At 32.5% G+C, this 22,933-nt stretch overlaps 2 protein-coding genes across 6 annotated transcripts in view; one reads left to right on the top strand and one right to left on the bottom strand.

The window, feature by feature from the left end:
* LOC100777959 (callose synthase 10) overlaps positions 1 to 1,321 on the top strand; it is a 59,603-nt gene extending 58,282 nt beyond the window's left edge. Inside the window, exon 51 of the mRNA XM_006578619.4 lies at positions 834 to 1,321. Within this exon, the coding sequence (XP_006578682.1) occupies positions 834 to 1,070 (237 nt within the window). The 3' untranslated portion in view covers positions 1,071 to 1,321. The remainder of the gene's footprint in view (positions 1 to 833) is intronic.
* Positions 1,322 to 12,832: 11,511 nt separating this feature from the next.
* On the bottom strand, positions 12,833 to 21,749 carry LOC100777429 (retinoblastoma-related protein 1). Of its 5 annotated transcripts, none has more exons than XM_041014935.1 (19): positions 21,423 to 21,743; positions 20,568 to 21,190; positions 19,425 to 19,529; positions 19,197 to 19,339; positions 19,012 to 19,108; positions 18,736 to 18,782; positions 17,766 to 17,955; positions 17,433 to 17,499; positions 16,672 to 16,851; positions 16,394 to 16,587; positions 15,430 to 16,309; positions 15,058 to 15,202; positions 14,871 to 14,943; positions 14,292 to 14,468; positions 14,084 to 14,213; positions 13,872 to 14,006; positions 13,650 to 13,771; positions 13,270 to 13,385; positions 12,833 to 13,176 (listed from the first exon to the last, which is right to left on the bottom strand). In XM_041014935.1, exons 2-19 carry the CDS (start codon positions 20,661 to 20,663, stop codon positions 13,026 to 13,028), a joined length of 3,048 nt encoding a protein of 1,015 aa, XP_040870869.1. In that variant the 5' UTR covers positions 20,664 to 21,190; positions 21,423 to 21,743; the 3' UTR covers positions 12,833 to 13,025. The 5 variants fall into 5 exon arrangements, 4 of the variants coding, with proteins under 4 accessions (XP_040870869.1, XP_040870870.1, XP_040870871.1 ...); XM_041014936.1 differs by having other exon boundaries at positions 13,872 to 14,013; positions 14,094 to 14,213; positions 21,423 to 21,741; XM_041014937.1 differs by lacking the exon at positions 20,568 to 21,190 and having other exon boundaries at positions 21,423 to 21,742.
* Positions 21,750 to 22,933: the final 1,184 nt, after the last annotated feature.

The raw sequence follows: 22,933 nt of genomic DNA, 5'->3' as shown, positions 1-22,933 counted from the left end.
AGTCCTTACTTTACAAGCCTGTTTTCTGGGCTTGTTAGGCCCTAAACCAAATTCTAATACAGTTTCTGAAGGGAATCCATCTAGAGATTATGTCTGATAACTGTGAATGCTGAGGCATAGCAATTAGTTATCATGAAGTTTCCATGACACCCTTAATTTTTGGTGCCCCTCCATCATGGTCTATTGAATCATTGAGATTTGTCTCACATGCATCCATTTGCCCATATAATACTTCCAAATGACCAGGGTTATTTAGCATGTTCCCATCAGCAAGACCCAATAATGGTGTACCGTAGAAATTCTCATCAGGAATAACATTATTTATTGAACCTTTTATATTAAAGCATCATGCTTTGAGGGTTGGTATTATGGCAACGTAGCCTAATAGGGACTCAAAATGCTATTACTATGAGCATTTGTTATTCCTTATGTCTGAAATAGAACATGCAAGAGAGTTTATTGACCATTAGACATATGGGGAGTAAATAGTCTAATCATACTCTTCACTATTGAATTAATATGATGTATTCGTGGTCTCAACTATCTTTCCACAACTCTTCTTTTTTTTTTTTCCTCAGCAAAAGTAATTATGTAATATATAATAAGAGTACCAGAGGTACTATAGGTACAGATATAGATTAGATACATAGCTGGTTCAAAAAGTAACCCAACATTTAACTATTAGGGACCAGCTACACCCAATAACTTAATGGAATCAGTTTATGTAAAACTGTCTATTCATTACCACTTTAATTTTTTTATTTTTGCATCATTGTTGACATTTGAAGTTAATTCCAGCTTCTAACATTTGTAAAATTTTCCACACTTTTCAGTTGGCAATTGCATGGAAGAAGATAGTTTGGAGTCTCGGCATGTGGGATTCTGTTCGTGAGTTTGCTAGAATGTACGATGCTGGAATGGGTATGATCATTTTTGCACCAATAGCATTTTTATCGTGGTTTCCATTCATTTCGACTTTCCAATCTCGCCTTCTCTTCAATCAAGCCTTCAGCCGTGGTCTTGAAATCTCTATCATCCTTGCTGGAAATAAAGCTAACGTTGAGAGTTAGCGCCATTCGTCTTACTCTGTATCCCTGTGGGGCTTGTATATTTAGATGTATATTATTTTGTAGTTCAGTGTTGAGTTATACATTTAGTCTATGAAAAAAAATGAAAGATGCCTTTTTAAGGGTGTGTTTGTTTTGCCTTGTTCAGCTGTTTATTAGTTTTGATACATTTTGTCTTTGATCAGTATTTGGCATTTTTGCGTATGTATATTATTTTGTAGTTCAGTGTTGAGTTATACATTTTGTTTTGCCTACGTGTATCTATATGATAGAATATTCATCAAGTCTAACAGATTACTTATAATAAATTAACATAGTGACCTAATTATAAATTTAAAATAAATCTAAGGACATAATTAAAAAAATTATAAAAATATGACACTATAGACTAATTTAACTTTTAATTAATTCACACTTATTTAGTTTATTAATAATTTGTATTGTTTTTCAAAATTATTCTTAAAGCTAGAGATTTATGATTTTATTTTCTTTACTTAATTATTTTTTAAAGTTTGAAATAAAGAATTATACCAATTTCTGCTATTAACTAAGTGTCTTTGTAAGATCATATTTTGATTCCAAAGTTCAAATTTTCATCTCCAAAAATTATAATTAGTTTGTCTATACAAGTTTAGCAATATTAATTCCATTGTTACCAAGAGATTGACTGTGATGTGGCTTCTGTTACAAAGGCTAATCTTTTGATGGAAAAGATGATGGTCTTTATTCCATTGTTACACTTTTTTGAGTTTGCAAATTATTGACTTAATATTTGATATTGAGTGGCCCATAAAGCAAAAACAAACCACTGAAAGTAATATTACAAAAATAAGGGTGTTGCTAGGTGCACCAACATTATTTCTTGTGCACCCAGCAATTGTTTCTAATTCCGTAAATGCCTCTGCGCCTTCATCTTCATTTTTAAGTTGTTGTTTAAGCTTTTTTTCATTTACAGTTTGCTTTCTCCTTTTGGTGTTGGTTTTTCATTGTTGAGAGAGGTGCCGCTTTGGTGGAGGTGAAAGTGTTATGGGTCAGTGGTGATTGTTGCGGTGGTTGGTTCGTCGTCGAAGGTACACTGGGTACGCGCTGTTGCTAGGTGAGTGGGTTGATCCGTATGTGTAATTTCAACATATGGATCAAGTTGATCCGTATAAACCATACAGATCAAGTAGATCCGTAAGGTTTATGCGGGGATAACATTCTCTGTTGGTTTTGCATATATGGAAGGTGAATGTGTTAATAATGCGGTATGGGCTTTAGAACAGTTTCGAGGTTTATTTCTAAGACGTGATGCCCTTCCTGGAGTTATTGTGACTGACAGAGACCTAGCATTGATGAATGCCGTGAAAACTGTATTCCCTAAGTGTACAAACTTATTGTGCAAGTTTCACATCAACAAGAATGTCAACGTAAAATGTAAATCCCTAATTGGTAAAAAAAATGTTTAGGAGTATGTGATGGATGCCTGAGGAAGTTTGGTTGATTGTCCTTCGGAACATCATTTCGATGATTGCCTTAAGAAGTTTGAAATTTCTTGTTCACCTTGGCTAATGTTTTTGACTATGTTAATGAAACATGGATATTCCCCCACAAGGAAAAATTTGTTACAGCCTGGATGAATAAGGTGATGCACTTAGGAAATACAACAATAAACAGGTATGAAAATGTTCAAGTTTTTCTATTAGGATTGATGAATTGATGGATTTTATTATTGTATTTGTTTATTGTTTTTTTGTGTATTTCAAATGTAGGGTTGAATCTGCTCATTGAGCTTTAAAAAGAGTATTACAGAATAGCCTTGGAGACTTATGTAGTGTTTGGGATGCCACGAACAACATGATCACACTGTAACACACTGAAATTAAAGTGGTTGGACATGTTTTTATACAAGAGGCTTCTTGGCGTGGTTTCAAGGTATACTTTAAATCAGATTGCTGTTGAGTTTGAGTGTGTATATTAAGCTGGCAAGAATCCTTCTTGTTGTGATTGTGTCATGAGAACTACGCACGGTTATCTGGAGGAGACTAAGTTTTTCAGACCAAGGGTTATCTGAGCCTCAAGTGACCATAAAGGAAGAGATGGAAATCATATCTAAGCGATTTGAGGAACTTGATGTTTATGGTAAAGTAACTCTAAAGAGTAAACTTCGGAAAATTGCACTCCTTGATCCAAATTCTATGTGTCCTCCTCCAGAAAAGGTCAACACTAAAGGTGCATAGAAGAAACTGATGAACAAAAATCAAAGATCAACAAAACGTGGTCCGTCTTATTGGGAGTATGTTGATGTTTTACATTCTATGTAAAATAGTAATTCTTTAGTGAAGCGTAGTGCATCATCTTCTAACCAGTCGATTCCAAGAAGGACCATGCCGATGTTGGATCAATTTCAGCCGTTTATACACGATTTCATTGACAACATTGTGGATGTCAAAGTTGACGGTAACTGTGGATATTGTGCAATTGCCGCTTTATTAGGTATGGGTGAAGATTCTTGGTCCTTGGTGTGCAACCATTTGCTTAAAGAACTCGGAAAATGGTCAAATGACTATATCAAGCTTTTTAGTGGCACAGACAGATTCAAGGAATTAAGGAGGTTCCTACTTGTTAATGGGTTATCCATGGAATGTGATTTATGTTTTGCTTTTTAAGAATTAACTTTAAATAAATGTGATGTGTATATTTGTTTGATTCAGGTTACTATGGATAAGTGGATGGATATAACCAAGATGGGATATGTCATTACATCAAGGTATAATGTAATCCTTGTATCGTTGTCGCTACAACAAAACATGACATTCTTTCCTCTTAGAAGTCAACCACCAACAGATTCTCTTCTGTGCATCGCATAATATGTATCGGTCACGTCTATGACAATCATTTTGTTCAGGTAGATTCAAGATAGTCTTATTTTTAAATTTATGCAATCATTTGTGTTCTTTTGACGTAAAATTGTTTGTGCATGTACAACATGTATTTAAAAGACCGTTGTCCTTTACCGCCTCTAGCATTCTTATGGTCCAAAAATTGTCATCCTTAGGAAAAGCAGTGGCTAACTCCATATATTAGTAGAATATATCAGTACAAAAACTTGATGATGTTGAAAAAAGACTATGTTGACATAACTGAAGACTGAACATGTTGCTTCTAATGACTTTGTAATGTCCTACATTAATATATAATTGTTAGGCTGCAAATTCACATTATTGTTAGTGGCTTTGTTACGTTAAATTTAATTGGCAAAGTGTAGAACTTATGGATATACTATTATGTCATTACTAGGGTTACGTGGTACATTTAACGGTTACGTAATTTAAAATAATTTGTTAATGTTAACCCTAATATTTAGAGGCATAAACATAGACTAAAAATTATAAACCAAAATAATTTAACATTTACAAAATGTTTGGGAAAACCAAAATGTTGTCAAATACAAGAAAATTATAAACATAGTCGAAATATTAAAATATTAAATGGATGACGTCTATGGCTGATCTGTGCGCTGCCTTCGTCGCGAACTAACATAAACATTATCATCTGGTGTGACATCCCTAGTGATCCTTAGGCATTCTTCCATGACCTCATGTATTTTTGTGCTTGCAGTGACTATCCTTAGGTTGAACAAACGCTCCAACCTTTCTGCGATTGCTTGACAAGCCTCCTATGACATTGAAAACAACCCATAAAGTGTTACAATAACTGAACTAAATGACATTTGATAAAACATTAAAGCAACATTATTTATCATTGCATGTTTAGGCTGCTCCACATTAGAAGGGGCATGTGCCGGTGCTGCTGCTGGTGCCACTAGGACCTCAAGGATATGTGACTCCACAAATGTGTCATCCTGCGTCATAGGTGGATATTTGGCCGGATCAGCAGATTGTGCCGGTGTCATGAACAGATGAGAAATCATAAAGAACCACTGCATGTAATCTGATGCACACTGTCATGGCACAACACAAATCTGCCCCGCTGCTACAAGATAGTCAGAGTAATGCATCCACCTATCATCTATATCTTCAAAAGATAACATGGAACCCGTAGTCTCTGGAGGAATGGTCTGAACATATCCAAATTGTCACACCACCCTCTCTGGTCGGTGTCTGATGACAACGGGACTCCATCTTAGATGGCCTGAAAAGCATGAAATCAAATCAAATTCCTGCACTCCATGGTGCTCACCGTAAGGCATCCAACAAACATCATGAATCGTCAGTCCATCTAGACGTTTTCGGTACGTCAATGTTGGTAATGACTTCGAAGAAGCCTTCATAGCAATTCACCAACAGGCACGTGGTAAGATCTCATCATAGTCTGGATTAGTCAAAAACTCAACAATAGAGGAAAAATGCTCATATATCCAACACTACAAAGATTAGATCAAAATAAAACAAATGTCAAATTAACATATTCAAAACATATTAATTACCTATAATAGGATGATGTAACCAGCAAGTTGTCGACCGCCGCTCTTACAAGCATCATTCAAATGATCATACATATGAGCTAGGGCGGCAGCTCCCCATGCATAGCTTCCACTCTGACTCAAGTCTCGGATTGCATCTAAAAAAATAACATGAACATGTGTTGCACTCTTGTTAACAAAAAGAGTGTAACCTAACAAATGCAACATATAGGCACGAATTGCAATAGTCCAATGTCCAGCCTCACATTTACTTTGATAAATATCTCGTAGCCACGATAGGTGTACGTATGCCATATGACATTGTGTTATCTCAGCTCTAGCTTACTCTCTGGAGACTTCAAGTAACTCCACCAACATTAAGACCGCTTCATCGACATGCAGAGGCTCGAAGTTGTGGAATGCGCCCATAATTGGAAGATGAAGCAGAGACGCCACATAATCCAGGGTGATGGTCTGCTCTCCAAAAAGAAGATGGAAACTGCTAGTTTCCTTATGTCACCTCTCCAAGAAAGCGGATATAAGTCCTCGATCACCAGTGTCTACTGAACATGCGATCAAAGGACTTAATCTTGTGGCAGCGACTAGCCCTTCAATTTTTGGAGTAGGCCTCCCAAATTTTTGAACCTTCCTTTCATGGGAGGATAACTTCAATTCAGGACGTTTCAACAAAATAAATTAATGATTCGACAACTTATAAAAATAATAATTAAAATTATGACAAATTTAAATAATAACAAATACTTAACAAATAAGTTTAATTAAAAATTTTACATACCTCTCCATTCCATACGATGACTGCAACATGGTCACCATAGTCAGCCAGCACTGATGGGTCACACGGCCCACCTGAAAATCCCTCAGCATCATCAACAGCTTCTTCAGCATGTGCATGTACGTCTTCTGTCACCACAGGATCATCCTCAGCAATAGGGGCAGCTTGTCTTTGCCTACGTGCGGATATTGTAGGCCTTCGTCGCTGGGAAACATCATCTGCATCATGATGATCCTCTCTCCCCAGGGCTCTACCTATAACTCTATCTAAGGTACAACCTAACCCTCTAGTTCTAATCATAATCTGCAAATTTTGACACACATGCATTTTTTGGTCAAATTCAATATTTACTATTAAAATAAACATAAACAACTGCAAAATTTATAACTACAAATAATATATGACTATTTTTCATTGAAATAAAATAACACTATTTATAACTATTTCATAATAGCATATATGACTACATAATTGAAACACAAAATTCACAAATAAAATAACAACTACATAATTAAATAATATATGACTATTTTTCATTGAAATAAAATAAACATAAAAAACTACAAAATTCATATATTTACTATTACAATTTAAAACTATTTCATAACACCATGCAATCATACATATTATTTTTTAAAACACAAACAATACCTATTTTTAAAACAAAACTAACAAATAAAATACCTATTTAAAAACATTTTTCAAAACATAAATACCTATTTTTTATTTTATTTTTAATTGAAAATGGTTATACGGATCAAGTTGATCCGTATGCGTTATACGAATCATGCAACACTTACGGATCATGTTGATCCGTATGAACGCACCAAATGAAATACGAAAATGCAGCTATTAACGGAGACGCGAAGCTTACCTCGATGGTGGAAGAGCAAAACGGAGCTGCAGGTCCTCAATGCTGACAACAAACCACCCAATGCACGGCAAATGAACCTCCAAGGAAAGCAAACGGCTCCAGGAGGAGAAGAAGCTAGAACATCGTCGCAAAAACAAGCAAACGGCACAAGGAAGAGGAATGTACGGGATGCGTGAACAGTGGAGTGTTGAGTGTACAGGTTTTATATTTTAAGTAAATAACATTTTCACCCATTCTCTTAAAATGTTGGGTGCACCAGCAATAATGTTTGGTGCACCTAGCAACAACCCCTAAAGCCTCTTCAACCCGGAAGAAATCCTATATAGCCAAGCCTTTTCTTTATGCACCTTGTAGATTTCTTCTACACCCAACATCTTTTTTGACATTTTCAAAATTATTCCAAATAATAAACATACTAAGTTGTAATCCTTATCCGACTTAAGAGTTCATAATCCATAAGTTTACGGATTTGAAATCCGTATGAATCATATGGATTACAAATCCGTATCAACTAAATTTAAAAAAAAAATTAAAAAATTATATTTTGAATATATTTTTTTATAAATTTAATTATAGTTTTTTATAATTATTACATTAAGTAGATTTCTATTTTTGGTCTTATTACAATTAATTTTGATCTAATAATATATTATTTTACATATATAAATTTTAAATAAAAATCATAGGTTTATAAAAATTTATATATGTAAAAAAATTAATTATTAGATCAAAATTTATTATTTAAACTTACATGTGCATTAAATATATATTAAAAAATTTAGTGTTATGACATTAATTATTTTATAATATAATTGGTATATTAACTCAACTGATCAGTTAGAGCGTCATGCTAATAGCACGAAAGTCACAAATTTAATTCATGCATGAGTTATTAATTTGTAAAATATATTTTTAAAAAAATCTATAATCGATATAAACATACAAATTGATTGTCAATCCGTATACAAATTAAGTAAGTATAAAAATTTATATGTTTATTAGTATGAGTAATTACACTGCAAGAAGAAAATGCCTTATAACTAAACAATATTTTTTATTGGAAATTAAATATGCTATCACCCTTTAAGAATGCTTAAAAATGACAAAACAAAAATAGATTCTCTCTCTAGTCAAGTCCACTTAAATGATTTGGACAAATTTTCCTGAACATTAAAAATTACTGAAATTGAACATAACGTCTATTATTTTTAATTTAATATTAATGTTACCTTATGTGTTAATGGTAAAGGAGTTACCCAAAAGTCAAACCAAGCATAGATGTGTAAATTGAATATAACTTCTATTTTTTTCCTCTAAAAAAAGCATATATTTTTCCTTATGCGGACTAGAATATGATTTAAGACGAAGGCTAGCACAGGTCCATCAGTTCATGCACTGTACCCAAGTTTTTTTGAGCCATTAGATGTAACAATGAAATTCAATGGCTGCCATTGTTTTTAGTTTTTTTTTTATACAAAATCTGGCATAAGTTTTTAGTTTTTTAAAACATATTACACGTGCAAAAGAAAAGGAAGGTTGGACCCAGTACGTGATCCACCCCTTTTTTTATCTGGTTTCCATTTCGTCGGTGGTTGGGGGTCTAAAAAAACTGTTTGAAGACTAAATTGGATTACAACCGAAGTAAATCCAATTGATTTTTATCCAAATTAATTCAGAAAAAAAAAAAGAAAATGTGATATTTTATAAAATCAAAACCAAACTTTATAGAAAGTTGTTCACTTTCATATTTTTTTATTTTATTTTTCAGTGTCATTTTTGCCCGATAAATTATTAAAATAATGACATTTTATAAAGCCCAAAAAGTAAAGTAAAAATTTTATAATGACCATCACTTACAATTTTAGAATTCACTTACAAGACTTTTCTCAAAAACAACAAATTGTGGTAGTGTGCCAAAATAAATTGTGGCATGCATCTTCTAAAAGAAAATCACTTACGGTGAAAGAAACTAAAAAAAGCAATAAAAAACCTAAAATACGATTTTTCTCAAAAATGAATTATGGCAATGAAGTGATCCATCCAAAGCATCTTCTATTGACGGGCAACCTTTCATTTAATGACAAAATCTATTTTGTCACCATCTCAAGAAGAAAAATTACATAAAACTTATATCTTTTTTCTTCAATTTTCACAAGTTGTTCATCAATTTCGCATTAAAGTATTCGAACTAACTCAAATATACTCCAATTGGTTCACCTATTAGAGTCAATTCAATTCAACCGATCCAATTAGACCTTTCTATTTTGATAACTAAGCATTTGTTTGTTTTCCAGATTAAAAGTGTATTCATAGGATTGTAATATCTCTATGTTATAAGTTTTTTAAAAATATTTTTGGATAATATTGATATATGTGAATGTCAGAATTACCTTATTTAACATGTTTTCCTCCATTTCTATTTCCACGGGGAGATGAATGGGTAAGTAATATTCCCATGAGAATATGAGAAACTTATTGTCCAATATATTTGTAACTTTTTTTATTTAAAAGATTTTAAATTTTAAATAATATTCTAAAAAATATTAAAATACAATCAAACATTTTTTTAAAATATCCAAGAAGAATATTATCATGTTATATTGTTGAGAATAACATTTCAGAAAATGAAAAAAAAAACGTGAAACAAGCACTCCTTTTTTTTAGTTCAACATTATTATAGAGTTATGGTGACAAAATGACTAGAATAGAGTCGTTTAATTCAAAATAACTAAGAAGAAAATCACATGAGGCTACAACAAAAGACCCCCATTGTGATAACTATTTGGGGGGACATGATGAGGCTTTGACCATAAAGCTTGCCTTATTCACAGTTTAAAGGTAATGTTAACAAGTGAAAGTTATTTTTTTATCCAGTAAAAATTATCACATACATATTGATTATTGATGTTCTATTTATAATATTATTGACTTAGGAGGCAAGTCATTCACAATGGAAAGGAAAAGTGTCTTGATGTTAGAATCACTAAAGACAGATTGAAAAGAGATGGATTGAAATATGGGTGGAGTCTTAGAAGTAGTGAGAGAATCAACAAAAGTTAGGCTATTTAAACATATTACAAAAAGAAAACAAAGAAATGTGTGGATTATAGAAGGCATTTTGATAATGTATTTTCATAAATTTGTAGTATTAATTTGGGTTCTGTCACATAGCATTCTATTATTTATGAGAAAAAGAATTATACAACGATAGTGTAAATTTTTTTATATTGACATCCAATTACAATTTATCATATATGATAATTTTGCTAATTTATGTGATAACTACTTAAAAAATCATATTAATGATGAATTATGATTGAACAATATGTAAAAGTATTTAACACTATCCATGCATAACCATTAAAGGCTATTTATATACTCTCTAATTAGAAGATCTTTTCAATTATTTCATGCCCATTAAGAGAAGTAGTTGGTCTAATTAATCATATTAAATTTGTCAATTATTTGTATTATCATTTTAAGATTATCCTTTTTTATCTCTCTATTAACTCAATTGTTTTTCATTAATTTTTTGAGTAAAAATAATTAAGTAAGGGCATGTAAGAAAATAATAATTAATGCATTTAAAAATTGAAAAATAGTCTTATAAAAAAGGACAAACAAATTTATAAAATATCCCATAAAAGAGACTTAAAATGTTCATTATTGTTGATTAAAACTTTAAATGCACATTTATTATTAAGCATTAATGGGTTTTAATAATATCATTAATGCACATTTATTATTAGGTGTTAGGAGAAGAATAATGAATTTTAATATTGTCATTGATGAGTATTTAAATTTGTGCATTCATTCATTAGTTATTATATGTTCGTTTATTATACTTAAGAATTTTAATTTTTGAAAATAATAATACCAAATTAGAAAATATTTCATATAAAAGTAAGGAAGGTTTTGTGCATTTTTTCTCACAAAATATGAACACTTTAGGAAATTCTTTTTTGGACAACTTGCGAATAATTCTATTCTATAGGTATTGTATATGTTGTTGTCCAATTAGAATTAAAGTTTTATTTTAATAATATCCATAATTCATTAATGCAAATCTTTTTTATATTATCAAGGTAAAACTTTAATTCTAATTGAAGAGCATTTTGTCTTTTTTATTACTTCTTATTTATTAATGAGTCGTATTAATTAGTAAGACATTTAATAAAAAATAAGTTTTAAATACACATTTATTATTAGGCTTTGGGAGAAGGATAAAGAGATTTAATGATCTCGTAGGAGTATTTGAATTTGTGCATTTATTCATTAGTTATTATACATTTATATTCCTCCAACTTGTTATAATTGTCGTATAAGAAAAAAAAATCACAATTGTCATTTTAGTTTTTCAATGCAATATTTATTATCCATTTCAATTTATACCCTTAATGTTGCATCATTTCTAACAAGAAAATATTAATACTAATAAAATTAATTTTGTAAAATCAATATTCTCATATTTATTTATTTATTAGTTTTGTTTGATTTATGTAAAAAAAATCAACAACGATAATTATAATTGGTCAGAGGGATTAATATTTATGAATTTTAAGATAATAAAAATATCTTAAAAATTAATATCTTATAACAAAATAAATTATTGAACAATTTTTTTTCTAATTTGGTCAAAAAAAATTCCTTCATTTTAGGTTCAATTTAGTCCCTTTAATAGACAAAAATAAATTATTGTTCTATACAGTTACATGCAGTGTTACAAAATATATAAATTTTTTGAACATTCAAATCCCATTAACCCAACTCAACCCGATTATTATTTGGTTGATTTGGACGGTATAAAAAAAATACACAAGCCTGACCAACCCAACTCTTAAACTTTTGATTTTATAAGATCTATTTTTTTTAATCCATAGAAATTGAATACATTACTAAAAAAATTAAAAACACTCACATCTATCGTGAAAATATCTATTTACCATGTGGCATGTAATCTCTTAGTGATGGCAAAAATTCAAAAGTTTTAATAAATTAAAAATTCAAAACATCAATTTTTTTTTTACCAAAGACCCTAAATAAAAATCAATCATACTATATGAGCTATATATACCACATGGACATGATACTTCAACTTTTTTTTATAAGTAGAATATGACTAATTTTAAAGAGTGCAAGACATGGCTAGATTATACTATATGAGCTATATACCACATGGACATGATTATTATTTTTATTTTTTATTCATAAAAATCAAACACGTACAATAATTTATAATAACTCTCCTTACTCAATATCGTTAGACATGGATATGAGAACATGGCAGTTGTGCATGTGTGGATTTTATTTTTTTTAAGTAGAATATGGCAAATTTTAAACATTACAAGAAATGACACAATTATGATATCCTTTTTGTTACAAACGAGACAAACGATTGTGTCACTTGTGTGTTTTTAGGGTTTTTAAAACATTGTGCTTGAACTTTCCCCATGGCTGCCCCATTTGCCAATTTTTTTCCATACTGCTTATAACTTGACTTGTTTTTTTTTAAGGTTTAACCTAACCTTTTTAAAAGTATGACCTAAATAATGTGTTAGCTTAATGAAAGGCCTAACTAAATAAAGATTTCAGATATGGATGGCCTATCCCTAAATAGATTAATCGGCTATCGTGGAAACATAAAATTACAAACTATGATGAAAACAAGTTGAACTAGGACATGAAACTATTAATTATTACCTAATGAGACCTACATTCTGCATTTAATAATACCTAACAACATACACAAAAGCACAAGGGGCAGTGGCGGCATTCTACAATCTCACCGCTCATAACAATACCGCCCTCCCCCTCTCATAAAGCACCTAATACAATATATATGGATTCAAGAGAGGAGTAAAGAAAGAATATACACAACATTGGATCCTAGGAGTCAGGTTGCTCTGATTTGAATGGTGCACCTGATGATGAAGCACAGCTTCCATTCTGCAGATAGAGGCTGTTTGCAACCATAGAGTCACTCACCAACCCGAAATCAACATCATCAAAGTTGAGGGGACCTCTCACCTTCCGGTTGCTAAAACATGGAATCAAACACGAATAAACAAGGTTGTCACCTTTCAATAATATAAATGAGATTCAAATGTTTAAGGCATGGAGAAAAGCATACCCATTCAAACGGTTATTGATGGCGGTCAGGTCTTTTGACGGGCTCTGATATGCATGAGTGCTCTCCCCAACACATGCATAATAGCTTTTTGAGCTGTGTGATATTAGAGCCTCCATCTGTACACACATAACTAATGACTACACTTGTGTTCCATAAAACAAAATAGAAGATTTTGTTCTCTTATCTACTAGAGATTGTATCAGTATGCAAATTACAAAATACAGCCATCTATGAAAAAGAACAAATCGAACACTACAGTCCTCACAAGCATGCTTCTTCCTTTTCCAAAATAAGGTCACATGATTGTTATGCACTAACTAGTTATGGAAACTGGGAAATCATCCAGTTCGAAGAAGAAATCTAAATGAATAAATTAGTACCTTGGACGATCGTAATGGAGAGACATATACGTTATGTGTGGCTGACACTTTTTTTGGAGACATATCAGGAAGGGTTGGGAAAGGTGATATTTTAGGAGACCCTGGACATTGAGCTAAATGGCCTGAAAAGAGAAAGACCACACAAGTCAATGGATCACAAGATTGGCATAACAATGGAAGTCGGGTAAGCAATTGAAAGTAACTTTACTAATAAGCAAGTACCATCATTTTTATTAACTTCAGGTATTCGGTCGCTTTTTGTAGTTGGTCCAGCAGGGCCAAGTTCAACAAGCAGTGGCTTTACAGAAGGAATGAATATTTCATTGTAAAAGGTAATTATGTCAATATGCTCCTGTCCTGTTCTCTGTTTTCATTAAGATCAGTTATGAGGTCACAATTGTTGGATAAGATTTACAAAAGCATCGAATTTTGACCTTCAGTTACCCCATTTCGGCGAGCCAATGACCAATCAACAAATACACTACGAAAAACTTGTGGTTTGCAATGTGGTTGCTTTCTGTAGTTGTATACGATCTCCTTAAAAGTTAGATTGAGTTGTGAAATCTGCACACAGAATAGAATGAGAAAAAGGTAATAATAGAAAAACAATTACACTCAAAAGTTTCTAAGCAAAAGTGAAACCTTTGCAACTCCATAGAAACAACACAAGATGATTTGGTCAATATGACGGTTGAAAAAGAGAGATGTCCACTGATTAAGGATCCGCTGGAAAAGAGAGTATACATTCTCCCTTATTTGCTGAGATAATTGTAGCCTTTCAACCATGCCACTTATTCTGACTGCTCCCAACTTGATGATCTAGTAAACACAGAAAGTATACACAAGCTGAAATGCTTAAAAATGATATAGTGAAGAAACAAAATCATTAAATCTTAAACAGATGAACCAGAAAAGCTGCCCCATCAGCATGAAATAGCTCAAATGGAAGTGGTGTAACAGTTAATTTCCAAAAGGCAAAGTAAAATTTCAATATCGAAGGTCAACATTTAGATCCAGTTGTTCCTGAAAACACACAACGGTCACAAACTTGGAGCTTTAAAATAGCAAGTAGAAGTTTTGCTGAATTGAATAAATAGAGAACAGCACATATACACAGTTGCACACAAAAAGTGGTTTCCTTTGAATCCACAAAAATAAAAGGTAAAGATAGTTATCAAATTAACCATAGTTTTAATATGGCATAACAGTGTTATGCAATACCTTGCCAAAAAAAATGTTGATCCCAGTTTCTGCACATGTTTCCCCTCCACCTCCTGGATTGGGCTTTGTTGGGCTGGCATTGGACAAACATTCAAAACAAAGCACCAAAACAAAACAGTAAAGTGGCTAAAAATTGAAATAATGAAAATTTACATATATAGATACTTCCAGAGCATCCTTGTTATACCTGGCAAATGCTGACTGCAAAGGAGGTGGGGGTAGTTTTGACTTAAGGATGATACAGGGAAGAAGGCAATCTTTCACTGGTGAAGTGAAAGAATTTCTTTCCATTAAAACATTTCGCTTGGGTGATCTGATATCCCCATTCTGATCTGAAATTGATTAGTTAAAAGATGTTACTCAAGCTGAAAAGTATGCATTTTCATCTTGGGATCTTTGAGGGAGAGGTATGTTGGAAGGGCAGAGGAGAAACAATTTTATGTATCATATAGATAACCATGACAATAACTCTATGGAAAGAAGCACAAAGAAATATATGAAAACTTAGAAAACATGACTTTAGGTCTTCAAGTTCGAACTAAAAGGAGAGAACCATTACTTGAAGGGCTTTCAAGCTTGGGCAAGGTAGGCACTGGCGGCAGTCCTCCACAAGAGAAGTTAATATGCATTGCAATTTCATCCAATGATGGCATTGGTTCAGCTAACAGTCCAAGACTATTTATCTCTGCAGAGAGGGAAGGTCTGGCAACTGCCAAAGAGTTATGCATTGAAGAACCCTTTTCCCATACCATGCTCTCCAAAAGACGTTCTTCCAATGAATTCAGATGTCTTCTCAATTCTCTTGGGAGAGATTCTTCATGTCTAATGAAACTTTCAATCACCTTGCTAAGATCAAAGGCTGTAATTCCAGTCCTCTCTAGTACTGCAGGGAACAACATTGTTACAGTCTTGTGAGTTGCCAGGACTAACTCTGCAGAACATGCAAGCATACACCGATGGAACCTCTCATTGGTAAGTAGAGAGGTTAAATTAGTTGCATGAAGTACTTGGGCTTCTGCTCTGCACATTGCTTCCAATACCCTGTAGTATAACTTCAGTGCTTCCAGTCTTCGTTGTTCAGCCCATATATTGTCCACAACGTTTGCACTTTGCAGGCTTCCAGTTACACATCGTTCTCCGAGAGGACTACTAGGAAATATAGCCTGCAATATAATCTGTGCTCTGCGAACCACATCACTCGTAGCATCCCTATCACATGATGTCAAAAACCGTTCCAGCTCTGGCGAGGGCTTTGATGGAAGTGGAGAAATGACAGTTCGAAGCCACTTCGCTGTAGTCATTGCTGTGCTTACAGGGGTGGCCGCCATCTTTGAGTTTGCACTACCTGGGATGCCATTAGCATGTGATGCGGGGGAGCGGTGTGGTGAGAGAGGACTTGTAATGGTCTTAGCAGGTGATGCCATTGAATCAAATTTCCTCTAGCGTACAATAACAGACAATTTTAGGTGTTATCTTACACAAGATAGAACAAAATTTTTGAACAAATTTCCAATTGAACATACCTTTACACCACCAGCTGAAACAGAACCTCCAGATAAGCTTACTGAAGCTAATAGGCTGTCATCCTCATTAATGAATAACCTTTCATCCAATTCACTCTTGTTGTGAATCATGTAATCATAATCTTTTTCTAACATACTTAAACTAGAAGGTAGAGACGATTCTTCCATCAGGTCTTTAAAATAGGTCAAACCATCTACAAACAAAGGGATAATAAACATCAGTTAGAGAGATCAAGCATTCCTGATGCATAAATAATAATAACACAATGAAAATGAACCTTTATCAATATTCTCTAGGTTTCCGGTTTCACATTCAGATGCCAAGCAAGGCTGCTTCTTCAATATATCTGCTATTACATTATTGGCTTTCTCCATGGTTTTCCTCAACTCATCTTCAGAAGTGTTGTATATGTTGCAAAGTGATGCAAGGAGGTCCACACCTTTGTTACTTTTCTTAACTGAATGAAAATTTGATGATATTAGTGATATTGTCCTTTAAGCTGTTGCATTTATTATTTATTTAGACGTTAGAATTGTATAGAGGCAAATCAGTCTTTTAAGTTTTCATTACTACTTAATTAGGCATTACAATTCCCTCATTACTATTTAATTAAACATTACAATTTCTTGTAGAACTGCTGTAAATATCTGTAACATTTAAGATTTCTCTATTTCAAAGATCCTAATGGCTATTTACAAGAATGACCCCCCAGAGGGAAGATCAGTTTTTTCCAAACAGTATTCCTAATGGTTTCTTATATGATTCTTGTGATTTACTGACATGATATCAGAGCCTCATCAGAAAATCATAATCCGACATGGTAAGTTCAATTCATATAGCCTCATATTTTTCTAACAATTAGAAAAGGTTCACTTTTAAGACAATCACCAAAATAGCCTACAAGTTAACAGATGTTTGAGCACAAGAAAGAGCACAGTGCAGTATTGCAGAATGCATGTCAAAGTGCAGCCCCACATGAAAGAGAACAAGAACAATTTAAACAAAATGCAGGAAAGAGGGGATAACAAAGAAGATTACCAAAGCGTGAGGAGTCATGAATGTTGAAATTCCAAAATCGAGTAGGAACATGAATAATTAAGATGGCCTGTAACAGATACAACCAGAAATTAAGAATCTATTTCCTTCATTCCCTCCATAAAAACAAAAACTAAAATATTACAACTTAAAAGAAATGGAACAACTGAATTTGTGTATAACAAGCATATCCTGAAAATAGTCAAACAAATATTTAATTAAAAATTCAAGTTTTAAAGTTTCAATAATTCTCTTCTCTATGTTCAAAAAGAGAAAAATAACAAAACTCTCTACAGGAACGTTAACAAAATAGAGAGCTATGAGAATGTAACTGACCAAGATTGAAATTAAACCATTAGTGCAAGTCACTAAGTCTTTGAAACGGCTGAAAGCATGTACACGAAGTGCCAGGAAAAGCAACCATCCAAATCGATGATATTCAGATGCATGAACAGTAATAGGTGAGTTTATTTCAGCATTTGTGTCAGTTGCCACAAAGAACTCTCCAAATACACGTTTATAGTACCTAGCACCATCAAACATACAAGATGTCATGTCATCTCATGTAGGCATGTTGCACAGCACACGATAATCAAAGCAAACAACTGTATACAGCTAAAATAGGAATGCTAAGCATATAGCATTGCAAAGTCTGAGAGATGACTAAATGATACCAACATGCATCTAATTTCTTGACAGTTAAAAATAACAGTAGTATGAAACATTGACCATAGCATATGTGTAGTTCCAGACAAGGCATTTGATCTATGATGGGTTAACTACAAAATTTTAGCTGTTCATATTCCGTTAACTACTATTACCACTTCATAATGCATGTACCACCTTCAGTAGACTAGCTCTATTATAAACACATGTTCATTAAGTTCTTTTTTTGGTGACAAAATACATTTCATTAATGATATGTTATCATATTAATAAAATACAATAACAGCAAATAACACAACACATAAGGCAATTTGAACTTCACTACCAACAAACCACAACAGCTATCTTAAGAAAGGAATATGACATTTAAGCTATGACTACCTCTAATCTCTAGTTTCAAGAACTTAAATGAGTAAATAACTATCCATGGAAAACTATGCTTCCTAGAATTAGCACATGTCAGGTTTGCTTAATTTATTATACAAAAGGAAATAATACATAGTGAAAGAGAAATTTCAGAGTCAATGAATAATAATGAGAACCTTCAGACATAGAGAAGAGAATCTTAATGAATAATAATGAATACCATAAATTAATGAATAATAATAATAAATTATGTATGCAAAAGGTGGGTACTCACTTGCTAAGAATCTTCAAGTGAATAGCATTGGCATGCATCTCCTTCGCCTGGTATAGACATAGCAACATAAAGAATAGCTTAATAGAAAACTATTCCAATTTCCAAGCTATTTGACATCATAATTTCATACATACATATCATTTTTAATTTTCTCGAGCCATACGAGGATAAAACTTCTTATACGTTTCTTGGGATTAATCAAATAAATAAACAAAACCACCTAACAAAAAATATAAACTTTGCAAATGCAATCGTGGTTCTCTGCTCAGTCAATACCTCAAGCCTGTTTTCCCAATCTGTGCCATATAGATTACTTAAAGTTGGACCAGCCTTAACAACAAACTGTGGAAGTTCTTTGAAAAAATCTGCAATGCTGTTGAATATAAGATAAGCATAAAGTAAGTAATAGAACAACCTACAAAGCACAAAAGAATATGCTAGCCAAAAAGTCAGTAAAATACTTAAGCTTTGCTGCTCTCAATATACGACACAAGCTAAGCCCAATGTTCTCAGTGTCTTCCTTCTCACCCTCGTCATTTTTCTGGATCAATTTTTTGACAGAGTACAAAATAAAAGCAAACCAATACCTCTCTGCTTCTTCAGACTGAAAAAGAATAATATAAACTCATTTATTAAAATAAATTTTTCAGAAGTCATACGTTATACCAAAGAATAATGTTCATCTGTACCGTTCCGTTTCCCATTGATGAAAAATTTGACAGTAGAATATGCTTGGTTTCTCCAAACAGATTCGCTGCTTCTTTACAGCTTTTCTCTTCCAATGCTAGCCCATTCTGTAAGAAATCAATGAAGAATTTAATGGGTAACGGATCTCACAATTTAAACCCTACTCAATCTACCTAAATGCATACAAAAAAATATATATGGACATTTCTTCTATTCCGAGTCTCACTTATTAACACAATCTCAACCTGATATGGATTCATGTGTCGTAATGACCCACGCACACATGTTGGTATAAACTATCCCAGTTTATGGAGCATATCAGCCAACTCCAAAAATAAAAAGGCAACAGGTAGAAAAGAAGATAGAAAGACAAAACAAAAGCAGGTTGTGTGTGGACTGGTATTACAAGATAACACAAGTGAACAACAAATTTTAAAAAAATAGAAACAATAGAAGATGGTTGATGTACAAGAGTTGCACAATAAATATCTTCCCAGGTCAAATTGCCCTAATCCCACTCAACTTTGTCAAATACAGCAAAAAGACCGTTAAACACACTCCATCACATCACAACAATCATAACAAAACATATCATAACAATCATTACAAATCAAACAGCTCATTTACTGAGAAAATTCTATTAATTATTTCTCTTTCATTCCTTTAAAGCAACAAACTCAGCTGGGTTGGTGCAACTCATTTTCCATATCAATGTCACTTAACTCCAAAAAAGCTCTCCCCGCCTTGCCCCACTCATAAAAAATAAAAAATTAAGCATTGTATCCTTCATCACTCAGACGCTCACTCATCAGGATGAGTAACATGCCATAGTTAACATATAATTTTTTTTATTGATCAATTAAATATTTTCAGATGCATCGTCCTATCCTTAACTCAAAAAATGGAAACTTAACTTAGAAAAAGCACTAAAAAAAATTAACACACCAAACTTTCATACCTACTATTACTAACCTAATAAAAACTTAAAATATCTTAACTTTCTGCATGCCGACAACTCCCACTGAAACCCCACACGCAATTACAAAACAAAACACAAAAAAAAAAAAAACAAATTAATTTCACCAAACCCAAAAAAAAAATTTGACCCACCAAAAAAAACACGAAAGATAGGGAAAATCAAGAACCTTGCAGAACTCGAAGAAGCGAGACTCGACTTGGTCGCCGCCATTCTCGGACTTGCCGTCTTCCATGGCGTTGGATTCAGCTGGAGGAGGACTCATGCGGAAACCCTAATTTGGCTTCAGATCACGCGCGGAGGAGGAAGATGCTGGGTTCCGAACACGAGGGTGAAGGAATTGCGAAAGGAACGCGAGAGGAATCGGAATCGAGAAACCCTAGAAAGAACAATGGGAAGAAGAAGAAGCTGAAGTATCCCCAACCCCGTCCCGAACCTGATTAATACATAAAAAAAAAAAGAACAATAGACAAAAATCACAAATATCCAGTGTGTCTTAGCTGCTGCTATGTCTATAAGAAAGCGAGGAACTCATAATCATAAAGCAAGAAACAAAATTATAATCAGAAAATAAAACTACCTTTTGACAATTTAAAGAAAAAGAGTTTATAAACATTAAACACAGTCTCAGGTGGTCGATTGAATGCAAGGAGACGGAGAATTTAAAGTTTTTTCGCTACTAAGCTAAAAATAAATTAAAAAAAAAAAAAAAAGAGGGGAAAGTTTTCCTTTTGCAAAAAGGAAAAGACAGTAGCAGGTATCCAATTGAGACGGAGCTTCAAATCGAAGGTGCTGCGAGTAAGAAACTTAGGAATTAAAGCGATGCAAATTCAAAGAGGAAATTTAAACAATATTATCAGTTACAGAAGTTGGAAGTAGACTCGTACAAGAGAAAGCAGAATAAGACACGATCAGGAACAATAATAATAAATTGAATTGAGGAACAACGACAATTGAAGGAGAATCGCGCGCGAGAGAGAGAAATAGAGAAGAGAGGAATTGGAGCAGCGAGGAGAATGAATACCTGAAGAGAGTTCAATGGCAGTGTGGAAGAAGAAAAAGGAGTTGGATTTGTTGAGGAAGTGAGAAATGAAAAAAGAGCCAAAAGTTGTTGCAGCACGGTGGTTTGTTGGTGCCGTGGTGGCTTGTGTTGTGCCTGTGTGGAGGAAGAAACGGGTGAGGAACTGAGGAAGGGGCACGCAAACACGGGTCGGGGCGCATGTTACTAATCCATACCCGTACCCGTTTCTGTTTTTGATTATCGAAAAAAACTTGAATCATTTGGATATAATCCGTTAAAGTCGGATAGATTCAGTTGTATGCTTCTTCTTTTTTTTTTTTTTCCTTTTTGTTAAGGAAAATAAATGGATTACTGGGATTTTTTATATTAAAAAAATGGTCACCGTGAGGAAAATGGATAGTTCGGTAATTGCGTCTACTATAGGATTAAGTGTGGGTTTTGGTTTTCACTTTCTCTCTCGGTTTTTTGAGATCTTTCATGTCTAACGTAAAATATTTCGTCCGATTTTAGAGATCTAACAAACGGTCAAAATTCAGAATTAAAAAAAAAAGTCTGAATAAAAAAAAATGATCAACATTGATTTTATATTTACTAGGGAAATAAAACAGACATTTTGTGCAAAATATGTCCGGACATTCTTTTGCGTCCTTCTACTAAAGAATTGTCGTATTATTAGCAATTTTTTCACTAATTATTTCACGCTTGAAGAATTAGCTATTGTTTCAAATGAACAAATTGAAACAATAAAAGTAAATGAATTTTTTTAATTATTAAATGAATTTTTAATAATAAAAGTAAATATTAATTATTAAATAATTTTTTTAATGCATAATATATATATATTATCTAGTTGTTTTATATAAGAAAGAAAAAAAAGAGAGAATTTTAAAATTTGAAAATATAACTTTTATATATATATATGAGTTTCATTCTTTGGGTTATATCACTTACAATCCCAAAATCATTCCTTTCAATATTATTCATTATATTGGAAAAATATTATATTTTAATAATCAATATGTAATAACTCATTTCATACACATTTTACACTTTACAAATTCTTACATTATTATAATTTTTAATTTTTGAAATATCTTTTTACTTCAATATATTGATATGTATATGTTTAAAAAATTAAAATAAAGAATAAATTCAATTAAAATAAATAAATTTGAAACATATTGTTGTACTAAAATAAATACTTTTAAAACATATATTTATACTTAAAAAAATAATTTTAATTTCTTTAATGCAAATCTTTTTTATATTATCAAGAGCAAACTTTAATTCTAATTGAAGAATATTTTATCCTTTTGTGTTACTTCTTATTTATTTAATGAGTTATATTAATTAGTAAGACATTTAATAAAAAAGCGAGTTTGGGAGAAAGATAAAGAGATTTAATGACGTCATTAATAAGTATTTGAATTTGTGCATTCATTCATTTGTTATTATATATTTATACTCTCCAACCTTATTATAATTGTCATAGAAGAAAAATAAATCACAATATT

This window comes from Glycine max, chromosome 4, assembly GCF_000004515.6.
Source record: "Glycine max cultivar Williams 82 chromosome 4, Glycine_max_v4.0, whole genome shotgun sequence".
Lineage (NCBI taxonomy): Eukaryota > Viridiplantae > Streptophyta > Magnoliopsida > Fabales > Fabaceae > Glycine > Glycine max.
This window is presented reverse-complemented; position numbering and strand designations above follow the sequence as displayed.